The sequence below is a fragment of the Heterodontus francisci genome, chromosome 36 (genome assembly GCF_036365525.1).
Source record: "Heterodontus francisci isolate sHetFra1 chromosome 36, sHetFra1.hap1, whole genome shotgun sequence".
NCBI lineage: Eukaryota > Metazoa > Chordata > Chondrichthyes > Heterodontiformes > Heterodontidae > Heterodontus > Heterodontus francisci.
In genome coordinates, this window is record NC_090406.1 from 8,620,693 (window position 1) to 8,636,756 (window position 16,064).

Here is a 16,064-nt window from a genome sequence, read left to right on the forward strand (position 1 = left end):
TGTGTGTGTGAGAGAATGTGTGTGTGTGTGAGAGAATGTGTGTGTGTGTGTGTGTGAGAATGTGTGTGTGTGTGTGTGAGAATGTGTGTGTGTGAGAATGTGTGTGTGTGTGTGAGAATGTGTGTGTGTGTGTGAGAATGTGTGTGTGTGTGTGAGAATGTGTGTGTGTGTGTGTGTGTGTGTGAGAATGTGTGTGTGAGAGAGAATGTGTGTGTGTGAGAGAGAATGTGTGTGTGTGAGAGAGAGAATGAGTGTGTGAGTGTGTGTGTGAGTGAGTGAGTGTGTGAGTGAGTGTGTGAGTGAGTGAGTGAGTGAGTGAGTGAGTGTGTGAGTGAGTGTGTGAGTGAGTGAGTGTGTGAGTGAGTGAGTGTGTGTGTGAGTGTGTGTGTGAGTGTGTGTGTGAGTGTGTGTGTGAGTGTGTGTGTGAGTGTGTGTGTGAGTGTGTGTGTGAGAGAATGTGAGTATGTGTGTGGGTTTGTGTGAGAAAGTGTATGAGTGTGTGTAAACTGTGAAAATGACAGGCAGGAAAAGATCTGCTGGTCCACCCAGCCTGCCCCAAACTCACGATGCCAGAATCGTCCTTCTGAAAGACAGCACCTCTGACATTGTTGTGCTCTCTCAGTGCTACATTAATGTGCCAGCCAAGGTTCTGGGCCGAGGGGGTCAGAAATTGAAAAGGAACATCATTTAGGTTGGGAACACCCTTTGCTGAAGCTGCTTCTCTTCTCCCTTTCTTGGGTCTGCTGTGTTGTCACACACCAGGCTGAGAGGACTGGTCAGTAACCCAAGGTCCAGCAATGGCAGGCAGTGTGTGCAGGAGTTCAGCCCTTTGGGGGAAAAGGAATAGCTTCCTCCAACTGGATTTGGAGCCTGAAATTGCCATGAGGAGCTCTGGCAACATTAATAGATGCAGCAACACTGTGTTGCCATGGCGTGAATTTTACCATTTTCATCTTTTTGAAATATTTCACTCCAATGGCTGCACTGAACGGAACTTGACCGTGCGGCCGCATGACGGAAGATGCGTGCAAATGTAGAAAGCTCCAATCCTAGGAGGATGATTCAAGGCCTCCTAGAGTTATCTTCAGTTCCTTCACACTGTCAGGCTGGGAAACTCCCGCAATCCAATATCACCAACAGTGTCATCAGCAATCGACAAGACGACAGAAATAAACCAAGCAGAAATCAACAGAAAGAGTTACATAATTAACGATAAAGGGCTGATTCCATGATCCAGACAGAGGGCCACTGACAGGGAACATCACTCACACTGAGTGTCACTCACAGGGAGCGCGGGTCACACAGAACATTGCACAGGCGAGAACTACTCACAGAGAGTGTCATTCATGAGGAACATCAGTCACTAGAAACAAGAATTGACGGGAGGGTGTGATGTTTTACAGCCAAAGAGGTACTTTTGAAGTGTAGTCACTGTTGTAATGTAGGGAAACTCAGCAGGTATTTAGTCCATAGCAAGATCCCATGACAGCAATGAAGTGCATGGTCTGTTATTCTGTTTTATGTTGAGGGCGGGGATTTAAAGGAGAGACGTTTGCTGAGACACGGAGATATCTACCTTCATGGATGAGGTCACGGGATTATTACTGATCAGATTCCTGGGACTTCAGTTTAGATGCTTAGAATTGTAGGAAACTTTTTGGAAATGACATTTCTCCAATTGAAAAGTGCTGTGTAAATGCAAGTACTTTTGAACTGCAGTCACTATTGTGATGCAGGAAACAGCTGTTGCTAATTTACATACAGCATGATCCCACAAACAGCGATGAGATAGATGACCAGACGATGGGATGAAATTTCAGGGCCCACCCCCCCCTCAACCCCCCCACCCGGGAACGGAGATCGAGGGGATCCCAAAAATACGGGTGCCAGGCGTTCTGTCAATTTCAAGACACCATTCCCAGCGCCAGCAATAATCACCAGGGCAGGGGCGGGGACTAACAGGAAGCCCACTGTCCTTCCAATTGAGGGCAATTAAAGCTGTTTAAAAGCTTGTTAAGAATTTGTCAATGTTTGAAGTTGAATTTTTTAAAGGGACGGTCAGGTTACCGCCACCTTCAGCTGAAGGAAGGCGGGTACAGAGTGGGGAGCCAGACATTGCTGCCCAAGGGCATCACCCCAGTCCTTAAAGAGGGTCAGCAGAACAAACAGGAACTTGGCACTTGGTAAGGGGGCACCCTTGGCACTGCACAGGTGGCAGGGAGACTGGGATCTCAGTGCCCGGGCTTTGAATAGAGTCAGCACCCTCCTGGTATTGCGGCAGCAGAACAGCAGGGGACAAGGCTGCCAAGGACAGAAGGAATGCTCCTGATTGTGGGCGCAGTGACAATGAGGGGCATCACCCTATGCAGGAGGAGTGGAACCTCGGGCATCAGGAGGACACGGGAGAGGAAAGAGGGGCAGGAAGGTAATGGAGGTCAAACCCTCAACACAGGATCTACTGCCGAAGATGGATCAACCTGGAGACGACAGAAAACCAGCACCGCAGGAAACTGCGACTCTCCAGGCAAATGGTCACAGACATCTGTGTCTTCATCATTGAAGACCGAAGACCTCACAGCACTACTCGCCATGTCCTGCCAGTAGCCATCAAAGTCACTGTGGCCTTGAACTTCTTCGCTTCTGGCTCCTTCCAAGAATCAGCTGAGAACCTTAGTGGTATCTCGCTAATGGCTGCATTCCACTGCATCTCACTGGTCACCGCTACAGCTGGACAGTACATTCATTTAATGACAGACAGGGCCTCACAGGGACAGAAGGCATTGGGTTTTGCCTCTATCACTGGATTCTGCTGGGTGCAGGGCATCACTGATTGTACCCATGTAGCCATCAAGGCGACTGGCCAGTCAGATTCATCAACAGGAAAGACTTCCACTCTCTCAATGTCTAACTGGTCTGTAACCACAACAAGACCTTCCTCCATGTGTACGCTCGCTTTCCTGGAAGCTGCTATGACTCCTTCATCCTCTGCCAGTCCAGGCTGCCTCAGTTCTTCACTCTAACCCACAAAGTGCATGGATGGATCCTAGGGGATAAGGGATATCCCTCGAAGAGATGGCTACTGACCCTTCCCCAGGAGGCACAGAGGCGATACAACCAATACCAGCTGCTCAGTAGGACAACCATTGAGCAGGCTATTGGGCTTCTGAAAGGAGACAGGTCAACAGTGGAGCAGCAGGAGGTGAGAGGGGAGGAGAAAGAGAAGACGGAGAGCGATGGCACTATGCCCCGCTGCACAACAAGCTGGCCTCCTCCTTCCACCCTCCAGGAAGAGGGCCTCCCTCCTCTCCCTCATGGCCTCCAGCACTAGATCCAGGTTGGCATCGATAAAGTGAAGGGTAGCCCTGCCCCAGGTGCCAGACCTCCGACTGTCTTGTGACATCTTGCTTGGAGCTGTGAAAGGCTTTGGTACAAAGACCTGTATTCTCTAGAGTTTCGAAGAATGAGGTGATCTCATTGAAACTTACAAAATTCTTGCAGGATGTGACAGGGTAGATGTGGATAGGATGTTTCTTCTGGCTGGTGAGTCTAGAACCAGGGGATACAGTCTCAGAATTATGGGCAGGCCATTTAAGACTGAGATGAGGAGGAATTTCTTCACTCAGAGGGTGGTGAATCTTTGGAATTCTCTACCCCAGAGGGCTGTGGAAGCTCAATCATTGAGTATGTTCAAGACAGAAATCGATAGACATCAAGGGATTTGGGGATACCGCTGGAAAGTGGCGTTGAGGTATATGACCAGCCATGATCTAATTGAATGGTGGAGCAGGCGATGGGCTGAATGGCCTACTCCTGCTCCTATGTTCCTAAAATGTAGATTTCACCCTTAGGACAACCAGCAGCCTCAGTGGTTGCTGCCCTGGGGGTCTCAATGAGTCCCACAATTCATCTGACCCACCAGCACTAAACAGACAGGAACATCCATCTCCATGTCAATTAAGGGCTTCCCCACGTGAAAATCTTAGATTTCATCAGTTTCCCCATCGGACTCAGATTTCTGACACAAAAGCAATCCTGCTCCTGCTTCCAGGCCTCCAGGGTAAAAATTCAACCCCATCCATTTTTCTTTAAAATTGATATTGTGTGAGGGATAAGTATTTGCAAGGACACCAAAATAAAGTTTTGCATTTATATAGCGCCTTTCACGAACACTGGTCGTCTCAAAGCTCTTTACAGCCAATAAAGTACTTTTGAAGTGTAGTCACTGGTGTAATGCAGGAAACGCGGCAGCCAATATACACACAGCAAAAAACAGTAGTCACTGTTACAGCAAACACACCTTCAGGGGAAAGCGTCTGGAGAATTCAACTGCGCTTTACTGAAATAGTGGCCGTGGGATTTTTTATGTCTGCCCACGAGGGCAGACAGAGCCTCGTTCAAAAGACAGCACCTCCAACAATGCAGCACTCCCTCAGTGCTGCACTGGAGTGTCAGCCTAGATTATGTGCTCAAGTGTCAAAGACTGGGACTTGAACCCATGCCCTTCTGACTGAGAGGTAAGGCTGGCACCCAGACATCTCTGGACCCAGACAACACCCCCAAGCACAAGACCAAGGGCTCAAATGGTAAATGGCACAGAACATCCTGACTGCATTTCTTCATTCACTGAATTGAAGGACATAAAAGAAAACTTAGAGAGTAAGACCAAAGAAACTGGGTTAACGGTTAGATTCTGAAATCCCGATTATGGGATGTTGGATGTTGTCCTCAGATAGAAGCTAGCACAAGTATCTGTCTTTCCTGAAATGAGTTTGTATCCTGTTGTGGTCGTACGTGTAAGTCTTTCAGACATACAGAAACTGACACACAGACACACAGAAACTCGACACACACACTCACACACTCACAAACAGACACAGACAGACAAAGACACAGACACACAGAAACTCGACACACACACTCACACACTCACAAACAGACACAGACAGACAAAGACACAGACACACAGAAACTCGACACACACACTCACACACTCACAAACAGACACAGACAGACAAAGACACAGACACACAGAAACTCGACACACACACACAATTGCACATACAGAAGTTCCACACACACTTAGACACAAAGAAACTCTTACACACTCGCAACATACGCAGACACACCCACGTAGGCACACGTGCGCATGCACACACACAAAGACTCTACACACTTAAACAGACACACACACTTACACACAGATACACTCTACATACACACACTTTAGACACACATGCACACAAATACACACTTACACATAGACAGACACAGAAACTCTTACACACAGGCAACATATGCAAATACACACAGACACGCACACATGCACACACATACAGACGCACAAAGAGATGTACATGCTCACATACACTGATTGACACATGCATACCTATATGTAAACACATATACCAGCAATCGCAACACAAAGTGCCACAGAATGCCTTTCACATGAAGACGACACCAAGAGGTCCCCAAACTGGCAAACAAAACCTGTCAGTTGCTGTCCTGAGTTCTGTGAAGTGACTTCAATCCTCACTGCCTGACACAAGCCAGTCAGAAACTTGTCTCGATCTGGGAGGGGCTGTCAGAGTGTCCGATTCAAACAGGGACTCGAAAGTCTCAGACACACCATCAAATCTGTACAGATTCTCGAAACCAACATGTAGAATGAAAATTTTTGGTAATAACTCGCTGGGTTAAACCCAAGAACTACAGCACGAGTACCGTTCAGGGTAAGAATTACCATTAAAAGTCTTTCTCTCAGAGACAAATGATTCATGAACTAAGACAAACAACAAGCAATGAGATTTGAACCAAACTTTGAGAGTATTTTTGACAGAATGTATCACAAATAACAAGAGGCTTAAGCGAAGTTTTGACAGACAGCTCAGGAAATTAAGAAGGGAAAAACAGTACCTTTTTTAAATGACCATCGCTTCATCCAGAACTTAGAGAATGAAGGCCAGGAATTATTCAATGGAGAGTCAGCCATTTAGCAAGTTACTTTCAAAAAGCCCCAGGAACGGTGCTACTGGGAAGGTTTGGGCAGAGAGAGGCAGAGTGAACCGAGAAACAGAGCCCGATATCCAAACAGTGTCAACAGCTCTGGTGCTGTGAGGGGGTGGGGAGTTGCAGCATGTTCTGATACTCGTGCTGTGTGCCAGGATCTGAGGCCAGGCTACAAGGGTTGTGGTTTCAGTTTGTGAAACAGGGCTGGGCAGTGAGAGGACAGAAACAGAGAGAAAGGGGAAAGAGAGGAAGAGCAGCCAGGGGAGAGGTGGAGACAGAGGGGAAAGAGGGAGAAAGGGGTAAACAGAGAGGGGGGGGGGGGGGGGAAGAGAGAGAAGACAGAGGGGAAACAGTGAGAGAGAGAGAAAGGGGGAAACAGAGACGGGGGAGAGAGAGAGAAGACAGAGGGGAAACAGTGAGAGAGATAGAGAAAGGGGGAAACAGAGAGGGGGGAGAGAGAGAGAAGACAGAGGGGAAACAGAGAAAGAGAAAGGGGGAAACAGAGAGGGAGGAGAGAGAGAGAAGACAGAGGGGAAACAGAGAGAGAGAGAGAGAGAAAGGGGGAAACAGAGACGGGGGAGAGAGAGAGAAAGGGGGAAACAGAGAGGGGGAGAGAGGGAAGACAGAGGGGAAACAGTGAGAGAGAGAGAAAGGAGGAAACAGAGAGGGGGAGAGAGAGAGAAGACAGAGGGGAAACAGTGAGAGAGAGAGAAAGGGGGAAACAGAGACGGGGAGAGAGAGAGAAGACAGAGGGGAAACAGTGAAAGAGAGAGAAAGGGGGAAACAGAGACGGGGGGAGAGAGAGAAGACAGAGGGGAAACAGAGAAAGAGAGAGAAAGGGGGAAACAGAGAGGAGGGAGAGAGAGAAGACAGAGGGGAAACAGTGAGAGAGAGAGAAAGGGGGAAACAGAGACGGGGGGAGAGAGAGAAGACAGAGGGGAAACAGAGAAAGAGAGAGGGGTAAAACAGAGAGGACAGAGGGGAAACAATGGGGGGGAGAAAGGGCAACAGAGGAGGAGAGGGTAAACTGAAAGGGGAGGGGCATAGAGAGCAGAGAGGGGAACAGAGGCAAGGGAAAACAAAGGAATGGGAGAGAGGGGAAGAGAGGGGAGGGGAGGGCAAAGAAGGAGTGAGAGAGAAAAAAAGAGAAAAGAATTTAGAAGAATTTTGGAGTTTAGAAGAGTAAGAGGCGACTTGATTGAAACATATAAGATCCTGAGGGGTCTTGACAGGGTGGATGTGGAAAGGGTGTTTCCCCTTGTGGGAGAATCTAGAACTAGGGGTCACTGTTTAAAAATTAGGGGTCGCCCATTTAAGACAGAGATGAGGAGAAATTTTTCTCTCTGAGGGTCGTGAGTCTTTGGAATTCTCTTCCTCAAAAGGCTGTGGAAGCAGAGTCTTTGAATATTTTTATGGTAGAGGTAGATAGATTCTTGATGAGCAAGGGGGTGAAAGGTTATGGGGGGTAGGCGGGAATGTGGAGTAATCAGTTCAGCCATGAACTTATTGAATGACAGAGCAGGCTCGAGGGGCCGAGTGGCCTACTCCTGCTCCTAATTTGTATGTTCGTATGTAGAAGGGTGAGAGAGAAAGAGGAGGAAAAAGGGGAAGCGTAAATAAAAGTGAGAAAGATAGTGACAGGGCAAAGGAAAGAGGGGAGAGACAGAGAAAGAGGAAGAGAAGAGAGAGGGGAGAAGTAGGACAGCAGAGGAGAAAGACAGGAAGGAGATAAATGGAGAGAGGGAGGATACTAGCAATAGAGAATGCAGGGAGTTCATAGGGAAAGAGATGAAGGACAAGATAGAATCATGGAAAGGGGAGATAGAGAGAGGGAGAGAGAGATAAAGAGGATTGAGCGAAGGTATGAATAAGGAAGGCTAGAAAGGGGGAAAGCTAGGGTGGGAAGGAGACAGAGAAGGAAAATTGGAGAAAGGATAGAGGGAAAGAAGGGAGCGGTGAAAATAATAAAGAAGGATAGATCACACGAGATGGGGACAGAGAACGTGGGGAGACAGGGAGGGAGAATGATATAGAGGCAGAAACAGAAACTGAGATACTAGGAGACATAGAGAGAGAGGCACAACAGTCAGACAGAAAGAGAGGTGAGTGATGTTACTATTGGAAATGGAACACTTTCCCACTTTAGGCACCGAGCCCTATCAAACACTCCCAGGGAAGGTACAGCACGGGGTTAGATACAGAGTAAAGCTCCCTCTACACTGTCCCCATCAAACACTCCCAGGACAGGTACAGCACGGGGTTAGATACAGAGTAAAGCTCCCTCTACACTGTCCCCATCAAACACTCCCAGGGCAGGTACAGCACAGGGTTAGATACAGAGTAAAGCTCCCTCTACACTGTCCCCATCAAACACTCCCAGGGCAGGTACAGCACGGGGTTAGATAGAGTAAAGCTCCCTCTACACTGTCCCCATCAAACACTCCCAGGGCAGGTACAGCACAGGGTTAGATACAGAGTAAAGCTCCCTCTACACTGTCCCCATCAAACACTCCCAGGGCAGGTACAGCACGGGGTTAGATAGAGTAAAGCTCCCTCTACACTGTCCCCATCAAACACTCCCAGGGCAGGTACAGCACGGGGTTAGATAGAGTAAAGCTCCCTCTACACTGTCCCCATCAAACACTCCCAGGGCAGGTACAGCACGGGGTTAGATACAGAGTAAAGCTCCCTCTACACTGTCCCCATCAAACACTCCCAGGACAGGTACAGCACAGGGTTAGATACAGAGTAAAGCTCCCTCTACACTGTCCCCATCAAACACTCCCAGGGCAGGTACAGCACAGGGTTAGATACAGAGTAAAGCTCCCTCCACACTGTCCCCCATCAAACATTCCCTGGACAGGTACAGCACGGGGTTAGATACAGAGTAAAGCTCCCTCCACACTGTCCCGTCAAACACTCCCAGGACAGGTACAGCACAGGGTTAGATACAGAGTAAAGCTCTAATAATCTGATGTGCGAATGGAGTACCTTGTTGTTGTCAGGCAGACAGGAAGTGTGGGATTACCTGGGTCAGATCAAGCTCTGTGTAGCTCAGTGCTGCACCAGGTGTTGTTAAATCAGCTGCCAGTTTGGCTCAGTTGGTAGAATTCTCATCTCTCAGCCAGAAGATTGAGGCTCCAAGTGTCTTTACCCACTCAGCTATCGGGGCAGCTAGTGGGTTAGGCTCCTTAGCAGCTTATCATTAATGCAAGATGCTGTTTGATTAATTATATGGGGTCTGTAGTGTTATGAACACTGGACTTTGTAATATGGTTATGTTTTAAAATACTGTGATCTTTAATGCAGTGTAAAATGGGACATTCAGAGGAAACATGTGAACTCATACAAAATCTGCCCAGAGACAAACCAGGGGTCTTGGTTACCATGAGAACAAGGAACCCAAATCAAAGACTCTTTTGAAAGCAGGGTGCAAAGTTGTAATACCTAAAGAACAGTGAGTTTTGCTCTCCCAGACTCTCAGATTGTAAAGAGGAAGCCAGGGGCTCTGAAATGTAGATTTGAGTTGCAATTTTTAACACCCGGAAACAAAGCAGGGTCTAGGTGGCTTTGCTAAGGTCAGGCCTAACAGCACCTGAAAATTGTCAAAAGGCAAACGACTATTCATCTTTGATCTGGATAAATTCAACAGGCTTTCCTAGGTCTTGGGGCTGAAAGGAAGAAACGAAGGCCAGCAGACAGGTGCGCAGCCCAGAGAGAGAGAATGAGTCCAGTTGGCTGGTTCTGGGGAAAGAGCTGTTAAATCACTGATACAGCAAAAAGCTGCTAAGATTTGAACCCGGTTCGAAGACTCGAGTTTTGCAGAGGAGAAAAGACCAACAAGACTTCCTTGCCTTATTAACGAAAGTCCAGTCAAATGTTCTTGGGCGGAGTGAACGAGGAGGACATTAACTTTGAGAAGGAAACTGGGAAATCCAACCTATTGCAGATAGGAAGAGTTTGGGATTTTTAAGGGCAAGGATACCTTTACAATAAGAACACAGTGTAATGTATCAATGTGGTGTGGGGTTTTTGAGTGTGTTAATGGGAAATACCTTTCTCTGTAATTTAGTGTATTAGTTACTTGTTAGGTACTGTTTAGGTAATATTGATTTTTAGTTTAGTTATAGTAAAAGTCTTAAAACTTGAAATCTTGTCATGTGATTCTTCAATTGGTCACTGGGAAGTTCATATCTCTAATTTTAACACTAGTGGTCTATACTGAGGTTGTAACAGTCGGGAAAGGTGACAACTCAGCTGACAGCTTCGCCCTGTGGAAATTCTCTGTAAATTAATGTTGATGATTAACAGTTACGGGCAGTGATGTTTCTTGGAATATCTGAGCCTAACACGCCACCCACAACAACTCAGCAAAATCAACTTCATATTGAGAACGCGGTAGGATAGAGCAGGAAGGAATGGATTTTGCTCGTCAGACTGAAACACCTAGGTTTCAGTTCCAGCTCAGTTGGCAGCACTTGTACCTCTGGGTTCAAATCCCACTCCAGGACCTGGGCACAAATAGCAAGGTTGACACTCCAGTGCAGTACTGAGGGAGTGCTGTACTGTCGGAAGTGCTCTCTTTCAGATGAAATCTTTCCTTCGAACGAGGTTGGTGAGCTACAAATACAAACAGCCCTGTGAGAATCTGAGTAATAGCAATAGTGGAAATGTGGCCTAAAAATGGTGAGGACTGGAGCTTAAAATTGAAGGATGCCAAGTGTTCAGAAAAACTAGGGAAGCAAAAAATAAAAAAGGTGGGATGGCAGTACTGATCAGGGAAGACACTGTAGTGTTGGAAAGAGAAGATGCCCTTGATGGGGCAAAGACAGAATCCATTTGCTCAGAGTTGAGGAAACAAAATGTGGACGATCATTGTACTGGGGGTACTCTACAGACCTCCAAATAGTGAGGGAGAGACAGAGGAGGAAATCACAGAAGCCAATTAAGTGCCTCTTCCCACCTCCACCTTAATTTAATGGCAGATGGAGGGGACCACCACCAGGTAAAACCTGGTGCCTTCTGGGGGGGTTGGGGGGGGGGGGTGGGGTGTCCCTCCTTTGGGGACAATCCAGGGCCCTCAGAGGGTTCCCCCTCCCTCACCCAGCAGCAATGCCCACCACCCCTACCCCATTGTCAGGGCCTATTTGATGGCCCCAGCAACCCCATTCAGCTGTCCTGGGGTCTCCGATATCCTCAATACTGCAGAGTCTCCTGCAGTACCAATAGTGACCACTGCTCCCAGTGACGCTGCCGGTACTGCAGAGCTGCCTGACTTCCGATTGGCCAGCAGCTCTTGGAGGCGGGAGCTTGTCCCTTAAAGAGACGGGGTCCAATGGCAGGCAGTAAATTGCCTGCCTGTCATGGAATTGCAACGGGGGGGGGGGGGGGGGGTCTGATGGACAGCTGAAGCAGAGTCTTCCCCCTACCCTCTGGCCCTCCACTGGGACTACGTCACCAGAATAAAATTCAGCCCTATGGCTCTATAACATTGTGGGTTCAAATCCCCCTCCAGAGCTTTGAGCACATAATCCAAGCTGACATTCCCAGTGCAGTACTGAGGGAGTGCTGCACTGTTAGAGGTACCATCTTTTAGATGAGGCATTAAACCAAGGCCCTATCTGCCCTCTCAGGTGGATGTAAAAGACCCTACTATTTTGAAGAGCAGGGTAGTTTGTCCTGGTATCCTGGGCCAATATTTATCCCTCATGCATCCAACATCACTCAAACAGATTACCTGTTCATTATCACACTGCTGCTTGTAGGAGCTTGCTGCGTGCAAATTGACTGCTGCATTTCCTACATTACAACAATGATAACATTTCATTGCCTGTAAAGTGTTTTGGGATGTACTGAGGTTGAGAAAGGTGCTATATAAATGCAAGGCTTTCTTTTACATTAACTAGCACACGTGCTGTGGCACTCTACAGTTCATTTTGTTTGTATTCGTTTGTGGGATGTGGGCGTCACTGGCCAGGCCAGCATTTATTGTCCATCCCTAATTGCCCTTGCGAAGGTGGTGGTGAGCTGCCTTCTTCAACTGCTGCAGTCTATGTGAGGTAGGTACACCCACAGTGCTGTTAGGAAGGGAGTTCCAGGATTTTGACCCAGCGACAGTGAAGGAACGGCGATACAGTTCCAAGTCAGGATGGTGTGTGACTTGGAGGGGAACTTGCAGGTGGTGGTCTTCCCGTGCATCTGCTGCCCTTGTCCTTCTAGGTGGTAGAGGTGGCAGGTTTGGAAGGTGCTGTCTAAGGAGCCTTGGTGCGTTTCTGCAGTGCATCTTGTAGATGGTACACATTGCTGCCACTGTACGTCGGTGGTGGAGGGAGTGAATGTTTGTAGATGGGGTGCCAATCAAGCGGGCTGCTTTGTCCTAGATGGTGTTGAGATTCTTGAGTGTTGTTGGAGCTGCACCCATCGAGGCAAGTGGAGAGTATTCCATCACACTCCTGACTTGTGCCTTGTAGATGGTGGACAGGCTTTGGGGAGTCAGGTGGTGAGTTACTCACCGCAGAATTCCCAACCTCTGACCTGCTCTTGTAGCCACAGTATTTATTGGCTGGTCCAGTTCAGTTTCTGGTCAATGGTAACCCCCAGGATTTTGATAGTGGGGGATTCAGTGATGGTAATGCCATTGAGCATCAAGGGGAGATGGTTAGATTCTCTCCTGTTTGAGATGATCATTGCCTGGCACTTGTGTGGTGCGAATGTTACTTGTCACTTATCAGCCCAAGCCTGCATGCAGTCCAGGTCTTGCTGCATATGGACACAGGCTGCTCCAGTATCTGAGGAGTCGCGAATGGTGCTGAACATTGTGCAATCATCAGCGAACATCCCCACTTCTGACCTTATGATGGGGGGGATGTTCATTGATGAAGCAACTGAAGATGGTTGGGCCTTGGACACTACCCTGAGGAACCCCTGCAGTGAAGTCCTGGGACTGAGATGATTGACCTCCAACAACCACAACCATCTTCCTTTGCGCTAGGTATGACTCCAACCATCAGAGAGTTTTTCCTCTGATTCCCACTGACTCCAGTTTTGCTAGGGTTCCTTGATGCCATACTTGGTCAAATGCTGCCTTGATATCAAGGGCAGTCACTCTCACCTCACCTCTGAACTTCAGCTCTTTTGTCCAGGTTTGAACCAAAGTTGTAATGAGGTCAGCAGCTGCCTGGCCCTGGTGGAACCCAAAGCGAGCAGTGAGCAGGTTATTGCTAAGCAAGTGCCGCTTGATAGCACTGTCGACAATACCTTCCATCACTTTGCTGATGATTGAGAGTAGACTGATGGGGCGGTAATTGGCCAGATTGGACTTGTCCTGCTTTTTGTGTACAGGACATACCTGGGCAATTTTCCACATTGCCGGGTAGATGCCAGTGTTGTAGCTGAACTGGAACAGCTTGGCTAGGAACATGGCTAGTTCTGGAGCACAGGTCTTCAGTACTATTGCTGGAATGTTGTCAGGACCCATAGCCTTTGCAGTGGAGTGAATCGAATTGGCTGAAGTCTGGCATCTGTGATGCTGGGGACTTCAGAAGGAGACTGAGATGGATCATCAACTCGGCACTTCTGGCCGAAGATTGTTGCAAATGCTTCAGCCTTATCTTTTGCACTGATGTGCTGGGCTCCCCCATCATTGAGGATGTGGATATTTGTGCAGCCTCCTCCTCCTGTCAGTTGTTTAATTGTCCATCACAATTCACGACTGGGAGAGGAGGAGGTCTGAGGGAAGTGGGGACAGAGACAGGGTTAGATTCACATTCTGTTTATAAGGGGTCAGTTTTTCTGGTTCGAGCAGAAAGGGGCGGAGGGAGGAGATAAGAGACCAAAATTGTGGCTTTTTGGGAGAATAATCACCAATTTTGCAGACTCCTAGAAAGAAATGCTACAGAGAGTGACCTAGCTCCAGGACTGGGGTAGACATGGTCAACAATCAAACAACAAAGCACGACAGACAGGGGATGCCTTATGAAAGGAGGTCGCCATGGTCACCGCTAACCCACTGAGCAAAAATATAACTCATTGTTTCCCACAAGGGTTGGACCTATTCCTGGAGGTTATGTCACATGATCTCCTGCCTCCCACCCTCCCCCACCCCCTCACTTCCACCATTGGTCGCCCAATATGTCCATCCTCATAGACCCCACCTTCGAGAACCAATTGGAAATTGAGTTGACGCCTCATTACCTGATTGGATGATTCCTCCCCGTCAGTCAAACAAACCTGCAGTCTGACGTCTGATAGTTTTATAATTAGTAAACAGAAGTGTTCAAAGAAAATAAATTGTCTTTTTTGATGATATTTCTCCTGGATTTGCTCGTAGCAGTGGCTTTAAAACCTAGAGATCCCAGGACAATCCCGGAGTGTTGGCACAGCTTGTCTGGTAAAATGGGATTTTAAACGCAGGAATCGTGCCCCCAGGGATGTCGGTTACTCATCTCAGCTGTGTAGCTGCTGACAGGATGTGCTGTGTGAGGAGGCTGGGGTATTTTCTGACAGAATAGAAAAAAACGTGCCAAATTAAACACTGCCGGTTGGACAAACCGTCCCAGAGGCCAATGCCCAGCCTGGGATGAGGGATGAATACATAAGGACCATAAGAAATAGGAGCTGGAATTGACCATTTGCTCCTTTGAACCTGCTCCGTCATTCAATAAGATCATGGCTGATCTGCCCCAAACCTCAACTCCTCTTTCGTGCCAGCTCCTCACAGCCCTCAACTCCCCGGTAATTCAAAAATCTGTCTACCTCCTCTTTAAATACTTTGGGATCTAGCCTCCACAACTCTCTGGGTAGAGTATTCCAGACATTCACTACCCTCTGAGAGAAGAAATGCCTTTGCATCTCAGTTTTAAATGAGTGTCCCCTTATTCTGTAACTATGTCCCCTAGTTTGAGATTCCCCCACTAGTGGAAACATCTTCTCAACATCTACCCTGTCAAGCCCCCTCAGAATCTTGTACGGTTCAATAAGATGGATGATCTGTTTTGATGGTGTTGCAAAACAGCAACAGTGCAGGATGACTGGAAACTCCAAGAATTCATTTACAGATTTATAACCCAGGATCTGCTGTCTCACTGCAGGTACAGACAGAGCTGTGTCAGTGGGTGTGCCTTTATTTTCACTCGGTGTCTCAAGTGAGCTTTGTATGAGCAGCAGTGACATCCAGTGTCCACACACCAGTACTGCAACAACAACAACAGTAACCTGGATTTCGATAGCACCTTGAATATTGTAAAACTTTCCAAGGTATTTCACTGGAGTGTTAATCGACAGAATTTGACCCTGAGCCACATAAGGAAATATTAGGGACAGGTGACCAAAAGCTTGGTCAAAGAGGGAGGTTTTAAGGAATGCCTTAAGGGAGGAGAGAGAGGTAGAGAGGAGGAGGGGTTCAGGGAGGGGAGTCCCGAGCTTAGGCTGCAGTAAGCTGAAGGCACGGCAGCCAATGGTGAAGCAATTAAAATCAGGGGATGCTAAAGAGGACAGAATTGGAGGAGTGCAGAGATTTTGGAGGGTTGTGGGGCTGGAGGAGATTACAGAAATAGGGAGGAGTGAGGCCATGGAGGCATTTAAAAACAAGGGTGACAATTTTACAATAAAAGCACTGCTGCCAATATAGGTCAGCGAGCACAGGAGTGATGGGTGAATGGGACTTGGTGAGAGTTAGGACACAGGCAGCAGAGTTTTGGATGAACTCAAATTTACGGAGGGTAGAAGGTGGGAGACCGGCCAGGAGCGCGTTAGAATTGTCAAGTCTAAAGGGTTTCAGCAGTAGGTGAGCTGAGACAGGGGGTGAAGTCAGGCGATGTTCCGGAGGTGGAAAGAGGCCGTCTTAGTGATGGCACGGATCTGACTCAAATATGACACCAAGGTTATGAACAATATGCTTCAGCTTTAAACAGTTGCCAGCGTGAGGGATGGAGTCGGTAGCTAGGGAACGGAGTTTGCGACGGGGACCAGAAAAACGGCATGAATTTACAGTATTTTCGACCACTATCACAACTTGCATTTATATAGCATCCTTAATGTATCAACATCCCCTAACAACA

At 47.9% G+C, this 16,064-nt stretch overlaps 1 protein-coding gene across 8 annotated transcripts in view; it reads right to left on the minus strand.

The window, feature by feature from the left end:
* arhgef18b (rho/rac guanine nucleotide exchange factor (GEF) 18b) overlaps nt 1-16,064 on the minus strand; it is a 232,652-nt gene that overhangs the window by 203,727 nt on the left and 12,861 nt on the right. For 6 of the 8 annotated variants that reach the window (XM_068016097.1, XM_068016096.1, XM_068016095.1 and 3 more), the window contains exon 1: nt 5,914-6,140. The exons of the other annotated variants lie outside the window; for them this stretch is intronic. In XM_068016097.1, coding sequence (XP_067872198.1) covers nt 5,914-5,989 — 76 coding nt within the window. In that variant the 5' untranslated portion in view covers nt 5,990-6,140. Of the gene's footprint in view, nt 1-5,913; nt 6,141-16,064 lie in introns of those variants that run through there. 8 annotated transcript variants of the gene reach the window in all.